The sequence below is a fragment of the Trematomus bernacchii genome, unplaced genomic scaffold, assembly GCF_902827165.1.
Source record: "Trematomus bernacchii unplaced genomic scaffold, fTreBer1.1, whole genome shotgun sequence".
In the NCBI taxonomy this organism is placed as follows: Eukaryota; Metazoa; Chordata; class Actinopteri; order Perciformes; family Nototheniidae; genus Trematomus; species Trematomus bernacchii.
In genome coordinates, this window is record NW_022987910.1 from 7,446,299 (window position 1) to 7,462,211 (window position 15,913).

A 15,913-nucleotide genomic window follows, 5' to 3' on the forward strand; every position below is an offset into this window, starting at 1 on the left:
AAGTTAGTTCACATTTTAGTTGTTATTGCCCCTGCTGACAATTGTGTGGATAATATGTAGCCTACAGTCAATGGAATTTCACATTTTGCTCTCCAGTGTATGTTATTTTAATGTTGACCCATAATACTATATATCTATATATTTTACAGGAGCATTGTTGAAATTCATAGGTCGAACTAAGCCTGCAGAACCACAAGTCAAGAGGACAGAGGAGCCAGATAGCAGTGGTGACTGAGGCAGAAGAAATAAGGAGAGAGGGCCCATGCAGAGAGGCAGACATCAGTAGTGAGGAATCAGACCCAAAAGACACGAGGACAGAGGAGCCAGATCGCAGTGGTGAGGAACGCACTGTCATTTAATTTCACTGTAATTTTACTTTTCACATATCACTTTATTCACTATTCAGCTTAGTTATCCTTGCCATGAAGGAATGAATGATTGAATGGATGAATGTTCTATATTATTTTAATGACAGATTGAACCACAGCAATATTGTTTTAGAGATTTTATATGTTTAACTGCTATGCCTGTCATCTCTGCTTTGTGTCATTGTGTTGTCTCCTGGGTTCTGTAGTGCCCGGAGTCTGTCTTTTTATTTTTTTCCTCCCAAACCCCATCCCCTCAGGACGCCTTTTGCCTCCTGTCAGGTCATCATTGTAATAAGAATTTGTTCTTAATTGATTTTCCTGGCTAAATAAAGGTTCTACTACTATTTATTCAGTTATTTTATTACTGGTACTTCTAATTGCACTATGCGTATTGTTGTATATTGTATATACGTATGTATTTACTACTACTACTTACAAAATCGAGGGTTGTAGCTTTGTGTCAGTACATATTTCAGGGTTTTTCTATGCCTTTGTTCATCTAAATTCTAATACTCATAGGCGACTACAACTCCTGCCGATGCCGAGGCCCAGTTCTCCCTTCCCACCACCCCAGGCTCATTGTGCTAGGTAAAACTTTCATTCAATAAAAGTAGTCTTTTAAAGGTGGGGTAGGTAATTTTGGAGAAACCAGCTTGAGTGCGCTAGAATTTGAAAATACACAGCCGGAAAAAATCTGCCACTTCCTTACAGAGCCCCTCCTCCAACACACACAAACGCGCACATGACCAATGAGGGCACGAGATAAGTTTGTGCACAGATGGAAGGCTGACAGGCAGGTAGGCCATCCAGTCATTTCAGCCGGGCCGGCTAAAATGATTGGTCGTGCTTTTTACAGTACCACGGCTTCCACAGATGACATTTTTGTATGGATTTTTTGTCAAAGCACTTAAGATATTCATTGCTATCGAGATGTTAAGAGCATTCCATGGAATATAACAAAAAGTGTATCTCAAGCCGGTTTCTCAAACTTACCTACAGATGGAGCATCTTATTTCAGACTCCAGCTTACTGCTTCCTGCCTACTACCTGCCAGTTACCTGCCTAAGACCTGCCAAAGACCAGTATCTGGGAATGTTAAGCCCTCCCACTATTTTCCAAGAGGGCGTTGCCAGATTTTCAATTTCAGGATTTAACCAGGAGATGGCGCTTCCTTCACAAAAACAGGAAGACAACTTTTCATGGACTTTCAGTTTTGTTTAGAAGAGCATTTGAACACATCAATATTTTAGATCAAATGAAGTATATGTAATCTTGTAATTCAATAATATATAGTCTTTATATATTAAATAACTATGGCCAAACTAAGACTTAGTTTTTCACAAGAGAAAATGCAAATATTATATAAAAAAACTAAAGTTAAAATCTTGTTTTTAATGCCCCAAGAGCAATAAAAACACTTGGTAAAAAGATCCTGAGTGAGGCTTTCATAAATTGCATTTAGCTGACGCTTTTATCCAAAGCGACTTACTATTTAATAAATGATAAATGATTATTCATAACAAATATGAGTGATGTGTGATTATTATTCATGCTATATACTGATATAGGGCTAAGTAAGCAATCAATCCTGCAAATTAACCCTTAGTTGTTCAATATATTTATTCAGACAATGTGAGTAGAAATACAGAAATTCTGCTCCCACCAATATTACAACATTTCCCTAAAAACTTACGTAAACATTTTTAAAACTCTTTCATTTCTGCTCCAGAGGCCAGGGGTTAAATTGGGATTTGATATGTGGGGGGGCTCTGTTAGAAGGTGCGACGGGGGGGAGAGAGTTAGATGCTTGTGAATTGTCAACGGGGGGGTGTTGTCGGCCGTAAGCGAACCGGGCCGTTGGCGTCCGGCCGTTCTGTGATTCTCCAGAACTCACAGCTGGCCAGGGATAAGTCCCGACTCTCCCGACGGCCAATCCGTGCCTCCCCTGACTGCACGTTGCTGCCACACACCGCTGCAAACCAAAGCAATGCTTTTTGCTCCCAAGTCAGCGTCCTCCTCTTGCCTCTCCATTGACACCCTTGATGGCGTTTCTGTTGAGTTTGTTGATACCTACAAATATCTGGGCTTTTGGTTGGACAGTAATCTGAACTTTAAACACCATATTGAAGTTTTAACAAAGAAATTGAAATTCACTCTTGGCTTCCTTTACAGACTTAAATGTTGTTTTTCAATTTCATCCCGTAAAAGGTTGGTGTCTGGCTTATTCCTGTCCCAGCTGGACTACGGTGATACAATCCATAGATTTGCCTGTCCCACTGTTTTGGCCAAACTTGACACACTTTACCATGCTGCACTGCGTTATATATCAAATGCACCCTATGGTCCTCACTTACTATGCGTAGGATGCAGCATTGGTTTTTATTAATGTATAAAGCCATTTTAGGTAAGCTTCCACTGTACATATGTGTCAGATTTGCCCCAGTTTGTGACTCTTACAACCTCAGATCCAGTGCCTGGATACGGTTCCAGGTACCTGCTGTGCGGACTGAGGCTGGAAAAAGAACTTCAGACTTGTGCTAATTGACAGGAAAATATTCCTAAAACGTCCAAATAGATTTGCCACTGTGCCACTACAGTTGATCTGTGTGTCTACAAAGAAAGCTTTTCATTTGCTAGATGCTGATGTAGCTATTTGGATTACTTTTGAAGATGCAGTTGGGAATATTTCCTCAACCCTGCTTTGTTATTTTCAGAAAAGTGAAACTTAAATAGGCCTATAAAATGATAGAATTCAAAAGAGTCTTGAAAAAGCATGGTGATGGCAATAAATGCATTAATGAATCCCCAAAATCTACAGAATACATTTAATTTAAGGGGAGCAGTTACTGAGAAGTATATAATGAGAACTGCTACCAATGGTGGCCTATTTAGTTTATTAAGAAATACTTATTTTTAGCTTATTTCAGACTCCAGCTTACATACATTTCCCGCCTAAGGATAATATTCCCACAGTGCAGCATAATGTACAGTATCACACTGTATTACAAATTCAAAGTAAATGACTGTGGGTAATACAGCAATTTACTGCCTCGATTACAGATTTTGTTTACAGTGTATGTTGCATGTTTTAAATGTATTGTATTTACTTGTTTAAAATGAAATGTGTTTTAGATTGACTTTTAAAATCTAACTAACTACAGATGAAAAATAGCCTCTTGGCTAACTCTAAGAAGAAAGGGTAGACATATCTGTACTTAGTGCCAAGTAGCTAAGCAGGTATTCACTCAGAGGGGGGTAGGTACTAAATGCCAACCATTTACATGTAGGCAAACAAAGTCAAAAATCAACATACAGTAGGGGGGTGGGGGATGGTGAACGGTATGTGGGACACTGAAAAGTCTATGTTAAAAAGCCTCAGTCACCTCAATTCATGTAATAAAAACATCTCAGGTCAGTAACACTGAAAGCTAAATGTGCAATACCATGTTCAGCTATGTTACTATTTATAATGTTATTGTTGTTACAACAGAAGATGTTTTTCTTTATATTGAAGTTAAATGCATCAATCTGGTGCACTTTGAGGTCCAAATTAAGAGATTTATGGATACCGCTGGAAAAAGCTGCAGTACATATGCCGAGCCTGTACGTAGCGCTGTAACTTCCTCCACAAAAGCAGCCTTCTGTTTATTCAACGTGGTGGGGGCCGAGGGAACCGGGCAGAGTTTTTCGGCGGTCAACGTGTGTGAAAGTTTAAATCTTCCTTATTGAGCTTTAAAACAAATGAATAACGACTATATATAATAATAAAATAAACACCGGCTGTTGTTATGTCTGCTGTAACGTTAAATTACTCCGTTCTCCGCTTGTAATTATGCCGTTACAAGCTTCATAGTTGTATTTATCATCTAAATTTGCCGAAACAAGTTTAATATACTGAAAGCCAAGACTTTGTTTATTTGAAATCAGATGGAAAACAAACTGTAACGGAACCTGCCGTGTTATCTATGATTACTATATGCCTTACTGTACATTCATAATTTCAGCCGGAGGGGGGGGGGTCGGCGCTGCGGAGGAGCAGATTGCGAGTGAGAGGTGCCTGTCATCTTCCCTTTACAAGCTTCACAAATGTATTTATCGTGTGATTTTGGAAATAAAAGTTTCATATTCTGAAAGCCAAGACTTTGTTTATATATTATACGTGGGTAGCTATGACGTCAGAAGGAGTTACCGTAAATGAGAGCTGCCGTAAAAGTGTTTCTAGGATTTCTAAACGAACTATTACAGCTGTTATAAAGCATTAAATAAAAAGTCATGAAAGAGATAAGGAGGAGAAAAGGTTTAAGGAAGTAAGCAATGAATACAGAATGTCGAAATCCTCTGTTTCACACGATGTCGAACATTGAAGACAGAGGACGGCGGTCCCCCAATCTTCACAGCGGGAGAAAGAAGATCATAAAGCAGATCGGAGGAGACATCACGATCTTCCCACATTAGTGCAATTCACCTATACTTAACCCCAAATAAAAGAACCCAATAAAAACAGTTGTTAAATAATAGTGAAGTCACGTTGTAATAATAACTCATCTCTCGGTTTGAGTGTTCTTTTTCTGCTTTGCCTAAAGCCACTGTATCAAGTGTCTAGTGACTATTTCTCTTAGCGGATGCATGTCAATTTAAATCAATACATACAACTATTTTTTAAATCAATAAAAACATTTTCTAAATCCATAAAAGCATTTCAATTAAAATTGGGAGTCATGTCGTTACTTTGTTGAGAATGTGGCCATGTAATAAATGGGATAATTTGCAGCGACTTGGTCATTGTGGGGAAAAATAACACCCAGGGATCCTGATCGCTTCAATGAAGTTGAATACAGAATATTCATATTTGTCAGTGATTTCATGTCAATTCGGCGAACATAAACATAAATGATCGTGGTGAAGATGATGATTAAATTAGGATTAAAAATCAAGAGCCGGTTGCATTTCCTCTCGTTTGTTTTTTTCGACTAAACAACATTATTTTGTTAAATAACAACATGGTGATGTTTTGTAAATGATTACATGTCTTATTTAGCACAGACTATGATCCTATCCGTGACATGGATCTTAACAAAGATCCGCTATACAGTAGTATCAGACATACTGTACATCCAGCGTGCTGTATCGAAGTTGATTTCACATGAGCTCCAGTGTGGAACCCCACTGCACCCCCTGGTGGATCAATGATCCATTGCAGCTGGCTTCACAATAATTACATTTATTTATCACGGGGGCGGTATCAAGTCAGACTGGGGGCCGGCTCTTCATCACGAACCGATCACGGGCCGATCACGGACCGTGCACAAGCCAATCACGACCCTCGCGTTTCAAACTGTCCAAAATAAGACGCTCCATCTGTACCCTACCTTTAAAGATGAATGCAATTACATTTTAAAAAGTTTTAAACAGAACTGTTACAGATGCAGATGCTTGGTCCAAATTCCATAAAATAACCAGTAGCGCCACACTCAGACGAAAATGTACAAAGCCTATTCTTCCACTATTTGTATTCCCACATTATTCACCAAGCCAGCCCATGCTTTAATATAGATATTATGGATATTGTTATAATTCCTGCTGTCTTTTCTGAACTTCTAATTATTTGTAATTGTTCTGTTCCACAGATGCTGTAGTAAACCACCATCCAGGGACCAAGACATCAGATATAAGAACATCCATTAACACAAGAATTTGTGAGTTAAGGCATGAAAAAAACAAGATGGACGATTAAATAGGGTACAAGACTGCTTTTTTGGCCCTGTTCCGGACCTTGTTTTAATGAGTGATCAGCTCATGTTTAAAGTTGTCACCAGGTGAAACAAAAAACAAGATTGATAAATAGGATAACAGACTGCTCTTTTTGGCCCTGTATGAAATAACAATGCATCATTTATTAACTATACCTATACAAAATGTAATACATTTTCCCTTCATTATGTAATAACACCTCCTTTTGTAATAATTTGCCCATTATGTAGTAAACAAGTTCAATGCAAATATGTAATACATGTCGCCACATTTTGAAATATATTATTGCATATTGCTGTGGTTATTACAAAATGAGTTGCAAACAATAACATTACAACTGTTTATTTATTTATTCAACCATGAATCATCCTTACTCATAATTTTAAAATATTTCAGTAGAATATCTTTCATTGGCCAAAACTAGATCAAGTGTTACCATATTCATTAGCCAACATGTATATCAACATCAATTTTGGGATATATTTACAGTTTGGTTATGGTTACATAATGAATATTACAGTTTTTTAAAAGGGCAACTCACACATTTTGTAATAACCATTGCAAAATGTAATAATTTATTGCAAAATGCAGGGAAATGTATTTTATATTGCGTTCAGGCTGTTACAGAATGCAGCAGATTATTACAAAATGTGGGTTTTATTACATAATTACATGAAAATGTTCTTGAGTCATTACATAATGTGTTGTTTATAGGCCTTTTCTTTTATTCTTTCCTTGTCCTTCTTTTAATGAGTATTTTGATAACTGTTACACATTGATAGAAAAAAAACAAATTAAGCTTCTCATTATTCAGACTCAGCTCTCAGCGCTTAAGCTTCTTTTAAATGTTGATAAAACCAAGGTAATGCTTTTTTCAAAAGCTAAAAAGACACCAGAGCCTGTTTTAGATATTGTAACTACGCAAGGAATACAACTTGAAGTGGTTACCTGTTACAAATACCTTGGTATCTCAGTCACTGGTACATTTTTATATACAAAGCCATGTTAGGGAAACTTCCATCCTGCTCCCTGATCTCACGGCGAATTGTAAGTGGCTACTGCCTGAGATCGAATGCTGTGGTTTTATTAAATGTGCCAACTGCTAGGACTGTCTTAGGGAAGATAGCTTTTAGATGCGCAGCTCTGCTAACTTGGAACAGTCTGAGCAATTTGGTTACACCAAATGTTTTTAAAGCAAGGATAGATGCTATCCAATCGGAAACTGTTGGAACCTGTAAATGTTACTAGCTATGTAAACTGTAGTCACTGTAAATATGCTGTATGATGTCCTTTTTGTTTTTCTGTTATGTTTATATGTATTCATGTGGAACCTACTTGCAGCAGGTCACCCTTGAAAAAGAGATCAATGATCTCAATGGGATTCACCTACATAAATAAAGGTTTGAAATTAAATGAAAGATTTTTTTTATCAGAACATGCATTTCTCCTCATTGTGAACATATATTGCACTCATGTTCAGAATATATGGTACGTACATGGTCTTTTATGAATCTGAATATATAGTGCATACATGTCCCCATATAATTGTGAATATATATAGTACATGTCCCCATATCATTGTGAATATATACTACATACATGTCCCCATATAAATCTGAATATAGAGTACATACATGTCCCCATATAAATGTTAATATATAGTAAATGTATGTTCACATATATACACAACCAATATATTATATATATTTACATATATTACTCAATATATGGAAAGTGGCAATTACTGATGTATTATCCCATATATTGCAATATATTAACACAATATATTATTCTATATATCAATATATTGTAATATATTAACACAATATATTATTCTATATATCTTCAATATATTTTGTAGATATGAATAAATATGATTTTCATGTTGATTATTAATCAGTATCAGTTGGTGTCGCCAACAGCAAGATTTCCTTTATTAAATCTTTTCAATTACCAGTAAATCAGAAAACAAAATAATGCAATATATTGACAGTTAATATATGGGGAAATATATTTTCTTTGCGTAAGGGGAGGAGGGATCCCTCTCCCTGGATGGACAGAAGTGCAATAGATGCCGTGTGTAAATCGAAGAGATAATACATTTTACAGCGTAGGTAGACCGCATGACAAATAAAGAAGTGTAATGTAAACATTTACATTATTATTATGATTATTTAATATATAAAGACTATATATTATTGAATTACAAGATTAGATATACTTTATTTGATCTAAAATATTGATGTGTTCAAATGCTCTTATAAACACAACTGAAAGTCCATGAAAAGTTGTCTTTCTGTATTTGTGAATGAAGCACCATCTCCTGGTTAAATCCTGAAATTGAAAATCTGGCAACGCCCTCTTGGAAAATAGTGGGAGGGCTTAACATTCCCAGATGCTGGTCTTAGGAAGGTCTTAGGCAGGAAGCTGTAAGCTGGAGTCCTATCTGGAGTGCTACATCTGTACCCTACCTTTAATGAAATTCCATTTGAACAATTGCATTTTATTTTAATTGTTTTAATTAACTCAGATGATTCAGAAACATCAGATTTATTTTAGACCAAACAAACACAGACCTACCACCTACGGGTGGCTACATCATATTGTAAAGCCAATGTGCATTTTATAATGGTGTGTATGCTTATGTGTCCCAAAAGATGCAATCTATGAAAATTGTTATATTTTAAATATAATAATAAGAATATTCAAAACACATTTTAAGAACTTGTTGAAGGATTTGTGGACTATGGGATGTTGTATTTTCCTCTTTGGCAATATTGTTATAGCAATTCAGCCAGCTTTTCTTATGATTATGCAGTATTTAATTTTTTTTTGGAAATGTTTATCAAGTTCCAACACACGGTATGAATGTTGACTTTATTTATTCACTTTATTTTATTTTTTCAGTAACTGATAAAAATGTATTATAAAATAGGGTATTATTAGTAAATTCACAAAATTACATTAAATTAGTAAAATATTGAGCATAAAAGAAACTCCAATATGAATATTTAAATCAACAAGGAAAGCATAATTTAATGTGCACAGTATAGGCATTATAAAGCCATCTACAGTTTTTACAAACCCCTACTCATTAAATGTTTCTTGGTGTTTTTCTCTGGCTTAAATAAAATAATAACAAATTTTGGAGCGAATATACACGTAATTAGTCCAAAACTGGAGGCCAGAATGGCAAATATCTCCACAGCCACAGTATATTTCCCAGGAGAGCTGACATATGCTGGGATAAATGTGATCCAGACTGCACAGAATATCAACATGCTGAATGTGATAAGCTTGGCTTCATTAAAGCTATTAGGTAGTTTCCGAGCTAGGACAGCTAACACAAAGCAAAAGACAGCCAGTAAGCCTATATACCCAAGTACAGCCCAGAAGCCCAAAGCTGATCCTAATGCGCACTCCAGGATGATTCTCTCCTTGTATGTCGTGAGGTTTTTCATTGGAAAGGGGGGACTAAGAACTAACCAAATAGTACATATCAAAACTTGAATAAACGTGAAAGACACTACAGTCAATCTTTGCTGTGAAGGCCCAAACCATTTCATCAAATTACTACCTGGTAGTGTAGCTCTGAAGGCCGTCAGAACTACTATAGTTTTTCCAAGAACACAAGACATGCAGAGGACGAATGTAATCCCAAACGCTGTGTGGCGCAGCATGCAGGACCATTCCGAGGGTGCTCCAATGAACGTTAATGAACATAAGAAACATAGAGTCAGGGAGAAGAGCAGCAAGAAGCTCAGCTCAGAGTTGTTGGCCCTGACAATTGGTGAGCTCCTGTGACGATAGAACACAGCCGCTGTTATAATGGTGAGACAGGCACCACCGATTGAAAAAGCAGCTAAGACGATTCCAAGGGGCTCGTTGAAGGAAAGAAACTCTACAGGTTTGGGAAGACACGTATCTCTCTCTGCATTAGGCCAGAATTCCTTGGGGCAAGGGAAACAATCAAAGGAATCTGAAAAAAAGAAAAGAGCTTTAAGCAGTTGGAATTTATATTTTATGTTGTAAACATACATTAGAAAAATAAATACCTGTAGCATTGCTAATCTCTCCCTCGGGACACGGTGTACAGTCATAACAGCAGATAGGTTTTCCTTTCTGAAGCACTTTACGAGTTCCTGAAGGACAGTTGTCAGTGCACACTGACACAGGCACCTGTCACATATATACAAATTAACTCACATGTGTGCTCTCAAGCTAAAATTATAAAAGGATAGATTCATGTTTTTTTCTTCACAATGTTTTTCTTTGTGTCTTTTACATTTCTGTTTAGTTAAAAAAAAAAAAAAGGTAAGTAAACATGTATTTAAACAATAAAACGTAAATGTCATGTTAAAAATACTCTCTCATTATTTGTAACATTGGAATTCTAATGAGGTACCGAGGTATGAGACATCATACATGTTAAACTATTGCTTGCTTTGGGGCTCCTCACCTGTGTGTCACCCTCCACCCAGGTGAGGTTCCTGTTGATAAGGAACTCCTGGCCCACCGGCAGTGATGAATCGTATTGCCCCACAGTCACCAACTCAATGCTGCCACTCTCATTTCTTTGCCAGTTTACCAGCTCATATGTGGCCACAGGATCCCCGTTGGTATCAAATGACACATCATAACCATTTTGGGAAAAATTAACTTTTTTCAACTGATTAAGAACCTAGTGATGAAGTAAAGGAAGATAGTGAAGGGGATAAAATAAATAATTTAAAAGTAAAATGAGCATTCATTTGATAACATAGACGTGCAGCTTAAAAAGAACATCATTATTTGTACTGACCTCTTTGGCCTCTAGCTTAGTGAACTTATCACACTGTGTAGTAGAATCAGTTTTCTGACACACTGCGTTATGAATGGCATGCGCTATTGCATAGACAGCCTTGTACACCATGTTAGTGATTCGAAGTTGAGATGTGTCAGTGTATGAACTCTGGAGCGTCTTTATATCTTCAGTTCCATCACACACACTCCTGTCCGTGGCTTCACCTAAAAACACAGAGACAGAGGGAGGTGTTTTTAGCCATGACAATTACATTCATTCATTCTTATGTGTGTATTGTGTTATTTAACCTGCCAAACAAGCATTGCAGGATTTACATCACATTTCAAATCACTGTTTTGTGGACATGTCTATCTGTTTTTTACGTTATTAGTTGATTTTAGCAGCTCATATTTACACAAATCAGTCATCAGACAAATACTTATTGCATAAGGAAACATTTGTATTCCTTTAATTTAATACTGACTTGCCCTGTTATAATGATGCATGATGGACACTAGAACCAGCAGTACAGGATAATCAGAGACCCTTATCACACTAGAAATAAACTTTCTGCCCTCTGCTGTCTGGTAGACGGTAACACACTAACAGGCCTACACAGCTTGATTCAACACGCAATAAGACTGCTGAACTCTTGAAGTCAGGACTTTGATACTGTCCCTCTACATTTAAATACTTGTACTTTAACTCACCTACATTATGTATGTACACATACCGTATGTAAGTCGCTTTGGATAAAAGCGTCTAACAAGTAACATGTAATGTAATGTAATAAGGGGGCGTGTGGCGCAGTGGGGATCCTTATGGGGATCAGATGGTCACAGGTTCAAACCCCACTGCAGTCAGCATGTCGTTGTGTCCCTGGGCAAGACACTTCACCCCAAATTGCTCCTGTGGGGATTGCCCACAGTATTGAGTATGTAAGTCGCTTTGGATAAAAGCGTCTAACAAGTGACATGTAATGTAATGTAATTTGATGTAATGTAATACCGTGTATATATTACTTCTCATAAAGCATACATTTACTACATTCCTTTTTAAAGTTCATCTTCTTTATTTTACAATGACTGTAACATGTCAACAAATATATTCCACAATTTATATATATATTTTTTACATATATTTTAACTCTGCACTATTTGTTTTGGATAAACATATTCTAGAGCGTGATTTTTTTATTTTTCAGCATTTATTTTATGACCATTTTTTAAGGGAGACTTTCCCTAAATTGTTGTGCATTGAGGAATAAATAGCTTTCATCTAAACAAATAAACAGTCTGTAATCAATGCATAATAGCCTATGTAGAATAATGTACATGTATGTTATTTACAATATATTAGACAGCATTGTTAATAAACATGACCTGAACATCACATTGTGAGATCATTCACCGAGATGCACCTTATGTCCGCCTCGTGTATTTCATTACAAATATTAGATTTTCCTTTCAGTCAAAATCTGGGGTTTGGTCTTTAACAGGCTAATAAATTCAGGGAGCTTCACTTAGACAGAAAATGTAAAAAACTAACACAATCAAGACACTACCGTGAGTGTCATGTATGTTTAAAATTGGCACAACTTTCTCACTTTTTACCAGCCTGCAGTTGAATGCTTCCTCCCAGAACATGGTAAGCAATGGGGAGTCAGCCACTTTAGAGGGGGAGAGATCCAGCAAGAATTCCCTCAGACCTGGGATGACAGATTTTTCAATGCCAAATCCGATGGCTCCAGCAAGGAAGCTGAACCTCAGCATGTCTGGGTCAGTTACCCAGGCCTCACTACCTATCCACTGGTGAGGTGGAGAAGGCTTGCGTGACAGCTCCTCCAGCAAAATCTTCATTTCTCCAGTGGGAATAAATGCCACAACAACCTTAGCCGTTGACCTGGAGGGACGTTCAATGACATATACAAATAATAGTTATAATATAAGACTAATATTGTCTTTTATAACAATATTGTCATAAATATGAAGAAAAACAAAACGTGAGAGATGATAAACAGATATATAGGCACATTTCCTGTTGTAATAAAAACATGTTCCATCACTTAAAGAACTTGTTTTGGTTTTTCTGTGCCGAACGTCAGTGTCAACACAGGGAACTAAAGGAGAATCAGTGATATAGAAACCTGCGGATAACGTCAGCTACTCTCTGGATCCGGCTACGTGGGTGGGTCCGAGAGATAGACTCGGAGTATTCCACACAGATCCCCTCTTTACGTGCTGCATGCAGGAAAGATGCCATGCCATTGTTGCCATAGTCAGAATCCGACCGGACAGCACCTATCCAAGTCCAGCCAAAGTGTTTTACCAGCTTGGCCAGCGCGTCAGCCTGGAATTGATCACTCGGGATTGTTCTGAAGAAACTCGGGTACTGCTGCTTATCAGACAGGCATGCACACGTGGCAAAGTGGCTCACCTAAAGAAAACAACAGTTATTTAACGGGACAGAGGCAAAACAAGTAATGGACTCAAACACAGTTTGCAATAAATTCTTAATATTTACTTGAGGTATGTTGAAGGGCCCGATGATGCGCGACATACTGATGGAAGGCGTGGACCCAGACGCACCAACGACGGCCATCACCATACCAGACTGCAAGCATTTGTCGCCGGTGTTAAACACCGGGTCCAGTCCTCCTGAAAGCTGAAATGCAACATGCACCGCCACGGACACCGAGGCACATGAGTCGTAGATCTCATAACCAAGCTTGATCCCCGGAAGCAGCTCCGTGCTGTTGTTAATCTGCTCGATGGCGAAGACCATTGCACGTGAGATGCGCAGTCCACGGGATCTGATGCTGCACACAGACATCGGTGTTAATGTTAAAACTTTAAGATTTAAAAATAATACGTGATAGACTACAAGATGACTGAAATTCAAATATGTGGTCTGGATAATAACGAATAGCATCTCTGTAGGCTTTATGGGAATTTCATCTGTCAAAAACCGAAACACATGATTAGATATATATCCAATATTCACAATAACTTTGCTGAATTGATTCAATGGTCCAATAAATCATAAGTTTCACATTTCTCCATTCAACAAATGGTTAAGTATGTATACATCAGTTCAACGATTGCCTTTTATGAAATAGAAAAAATAAATCCACATTATGTAAAAAACTAAAATATTTATAAATGATTATTATTTTTAGAGTGTTTACATACAACACAGTACATTGCAACACAAATTCACAATTTTCACATCAATATACTGTATATGTCCACATTCTAGCCAAAATCTCCCTGTACTAACCTCCCTGCGCAGCTTAGTGGCTCGGGCATGGTGGTGTAGTTATGCTTCACTGTGTGCATGTAATAGTGAAGGGCGAAAACACCCCCAATGACATAGTCACCGTCCATAGAGAATGCAGGTTGACGAGTGGTACCTTGTAGCTTACATGTCACAGATGAAGCATTAGTGCTAAGCACAGCAGCAGTCCTATCCCCTGTAGGCCCAGCCGCTTGTTTCACACCATCCCCAAAACTATTAAAAACAAGAACTGAGTTCAGCTCACACAAAGCTATAGACAGTATCAGACCAATAAGAGACATCTCCATCATCAACTGTCGCCAAGTGGGCAAACTGTACTGTGTGTTCTCACTGGTTTATAACGTTTTTCAGACGCTTCCCTCCTTCTACCATACGTCACTTTGCTATTAGAGAGAGAGCATGCCCATACCCAGCGCTGACAAGATGTATTCATTTCATTCTATATTTTATATGTAACTTTTCTTCAAATAATCATCATTGACAAAGTCATGCTGTTTGGATGGATGCCCAAATACCCTAATCAAAAGCCATCACAGCAGAACTTCCCCTGAAAAGCCAGACATGTCCTTAAATGGCCAATATACTGTACATGTTTTATCCAATCCAATCCAATCAATTTTATTTCTATAGCACATTTAAAAACAACAGAGTTGAACAAAGTGCTGTACATCAACAACTGTATAAAAACATAGCATAAATACATGAAAAACAGACAGGACATGAAACAAATGTAAAACACGAGACAATGAAACCAGATCAGAAGCCACAGACTGAGAAACTCTCCTACATCACGTACAAACAATACAAAACACTAGTAAGATAAAAACCCAAATTTAAAAGCACAAGTGTCACCTGGTCTGTAAATGCCAGGGAAAAGAAGTGGGTTTTTAAATGAGATTTAAAAACAGGCAGAGTTGGAGCAAGTCTAACCTGGAGGGGCAATTTGTTCCATAACTTTGGAGCTGCAACAGCAAAGGCTCTATCTTCTCGCTGCTCTAACCTCGATTTAGGGACGACCAGAAGGAGTCTGTCAGCCGACCTCAGTGACCGTGTGGGTGTGTATGGTTTTTAAAGATCTGCCAGGTACGGTGGGGCTAAACCGTTTAGGGCTTTGTATGCGAACAGTAACATTTTAAATTGGATTCTAAAACTGACTGGTAGCCAGTGTAACGAGGCGAGTACAGGCGTAATATGTTCACGCCTGCCTGTCCTTGTAAGGAGGCGGGCAGCAGCATTCTGGACCAGCTGTAGGCGTGACAAGGAAGCCTTGTTTACTCCAATGTACAGAGCATTGCAGTAATCCAGTTTAGTGGATATAAAACAATGTATTACTTTCTCAAAGTCATTAAAAGAAAGGAAAGGCTTGACCTTTGCTAAAAGTCTTAGCTGAAAGAAGCTGGATTTTACCACAGAATTAATCTGTTTCTCTAGTTTAAAATCACGATCAATCCGTACACCCAGGTTTGTGACAATGGGTTTCACATATGGGACAAGATAATCCAGCACAGGCGGGGCATTGGGGCCACCACTGGGTCCAAATATTATCAGCTCGGTCATTTTTTCATTGAATTTTAAAAAGTTTAAGGCCATCCAGGCTCTGATGTGCTGCAGACAGTCAGACAGACGTTGCTGAGGGTTTGGGTCATTTATTTTCAGGGGCATGTCGATTTGCGAGTCATCTGCATAAAAATGAAATGAGACGCCATATTTTTTA

At 37.8% G+C, this 15,913-nt stretch overlaps 1 protein-coding gene across 1 annotated transcript; it reads right to left on the reverse strand.

Moving 5' to 3' along the window:
• Window positions 1-9,196: 9,196 nt before the first annotated feature.
• Window positions 9,197-14,486, reverse strand: LOC117470580 (extracellular calcium-sensing receptor-like). Its single transcript, XM_034115397.1, has 8 exons — window positions 14,182-14,486; window positions 13,426-13,720; window positions 13,049-13,338; window positions 12,509-12,804; window positions 10,921-11,126; window positions 10,579-10,800; window positions 10,175-10,298; window positions 9,197-10,098 (listed from the first exon to the last, which is right to left on the reverse strand). Exons 1-8 carry the CDS (start codon window positions 14,484-14,486, stop codon window positions 9,197-9,199), a joined length of 2,640 nt encoding a protein of 879 aa, XP_033971288.1.
• Between the last annotated feature and the right edge of the window lie 1,427 nt (window positions 14,487-15,913).

What these genes read in the sequence shown, in the direction of transcription:
- LOC117470580 (XM_034115397.1), bottom strand. Translation starts at nt 14,486, where the DNA reads ATGGAGATGTCTCTTATTGGTCTGATACTGTCTATAGCTTTGTGTGAG. An exon ending in GTAGCTGACGTTATCCGCAG is followed by an intron (nt 12,805 to 13,048) that starts GTTTCTATATCA and finishes ACGTCCCTCCAG; the next exon opens with GTCAACGGCTAAGGTTGTTG. An exon ending in AGAGATTAGCAATGCTACAG is followed by an intron (nt 10,099 to 10,174) that starts GTATTTATTTTT and finishes TCTTTTTTTCAG; the next exon opens with ATTCCTTTGATTGTTTCCCT.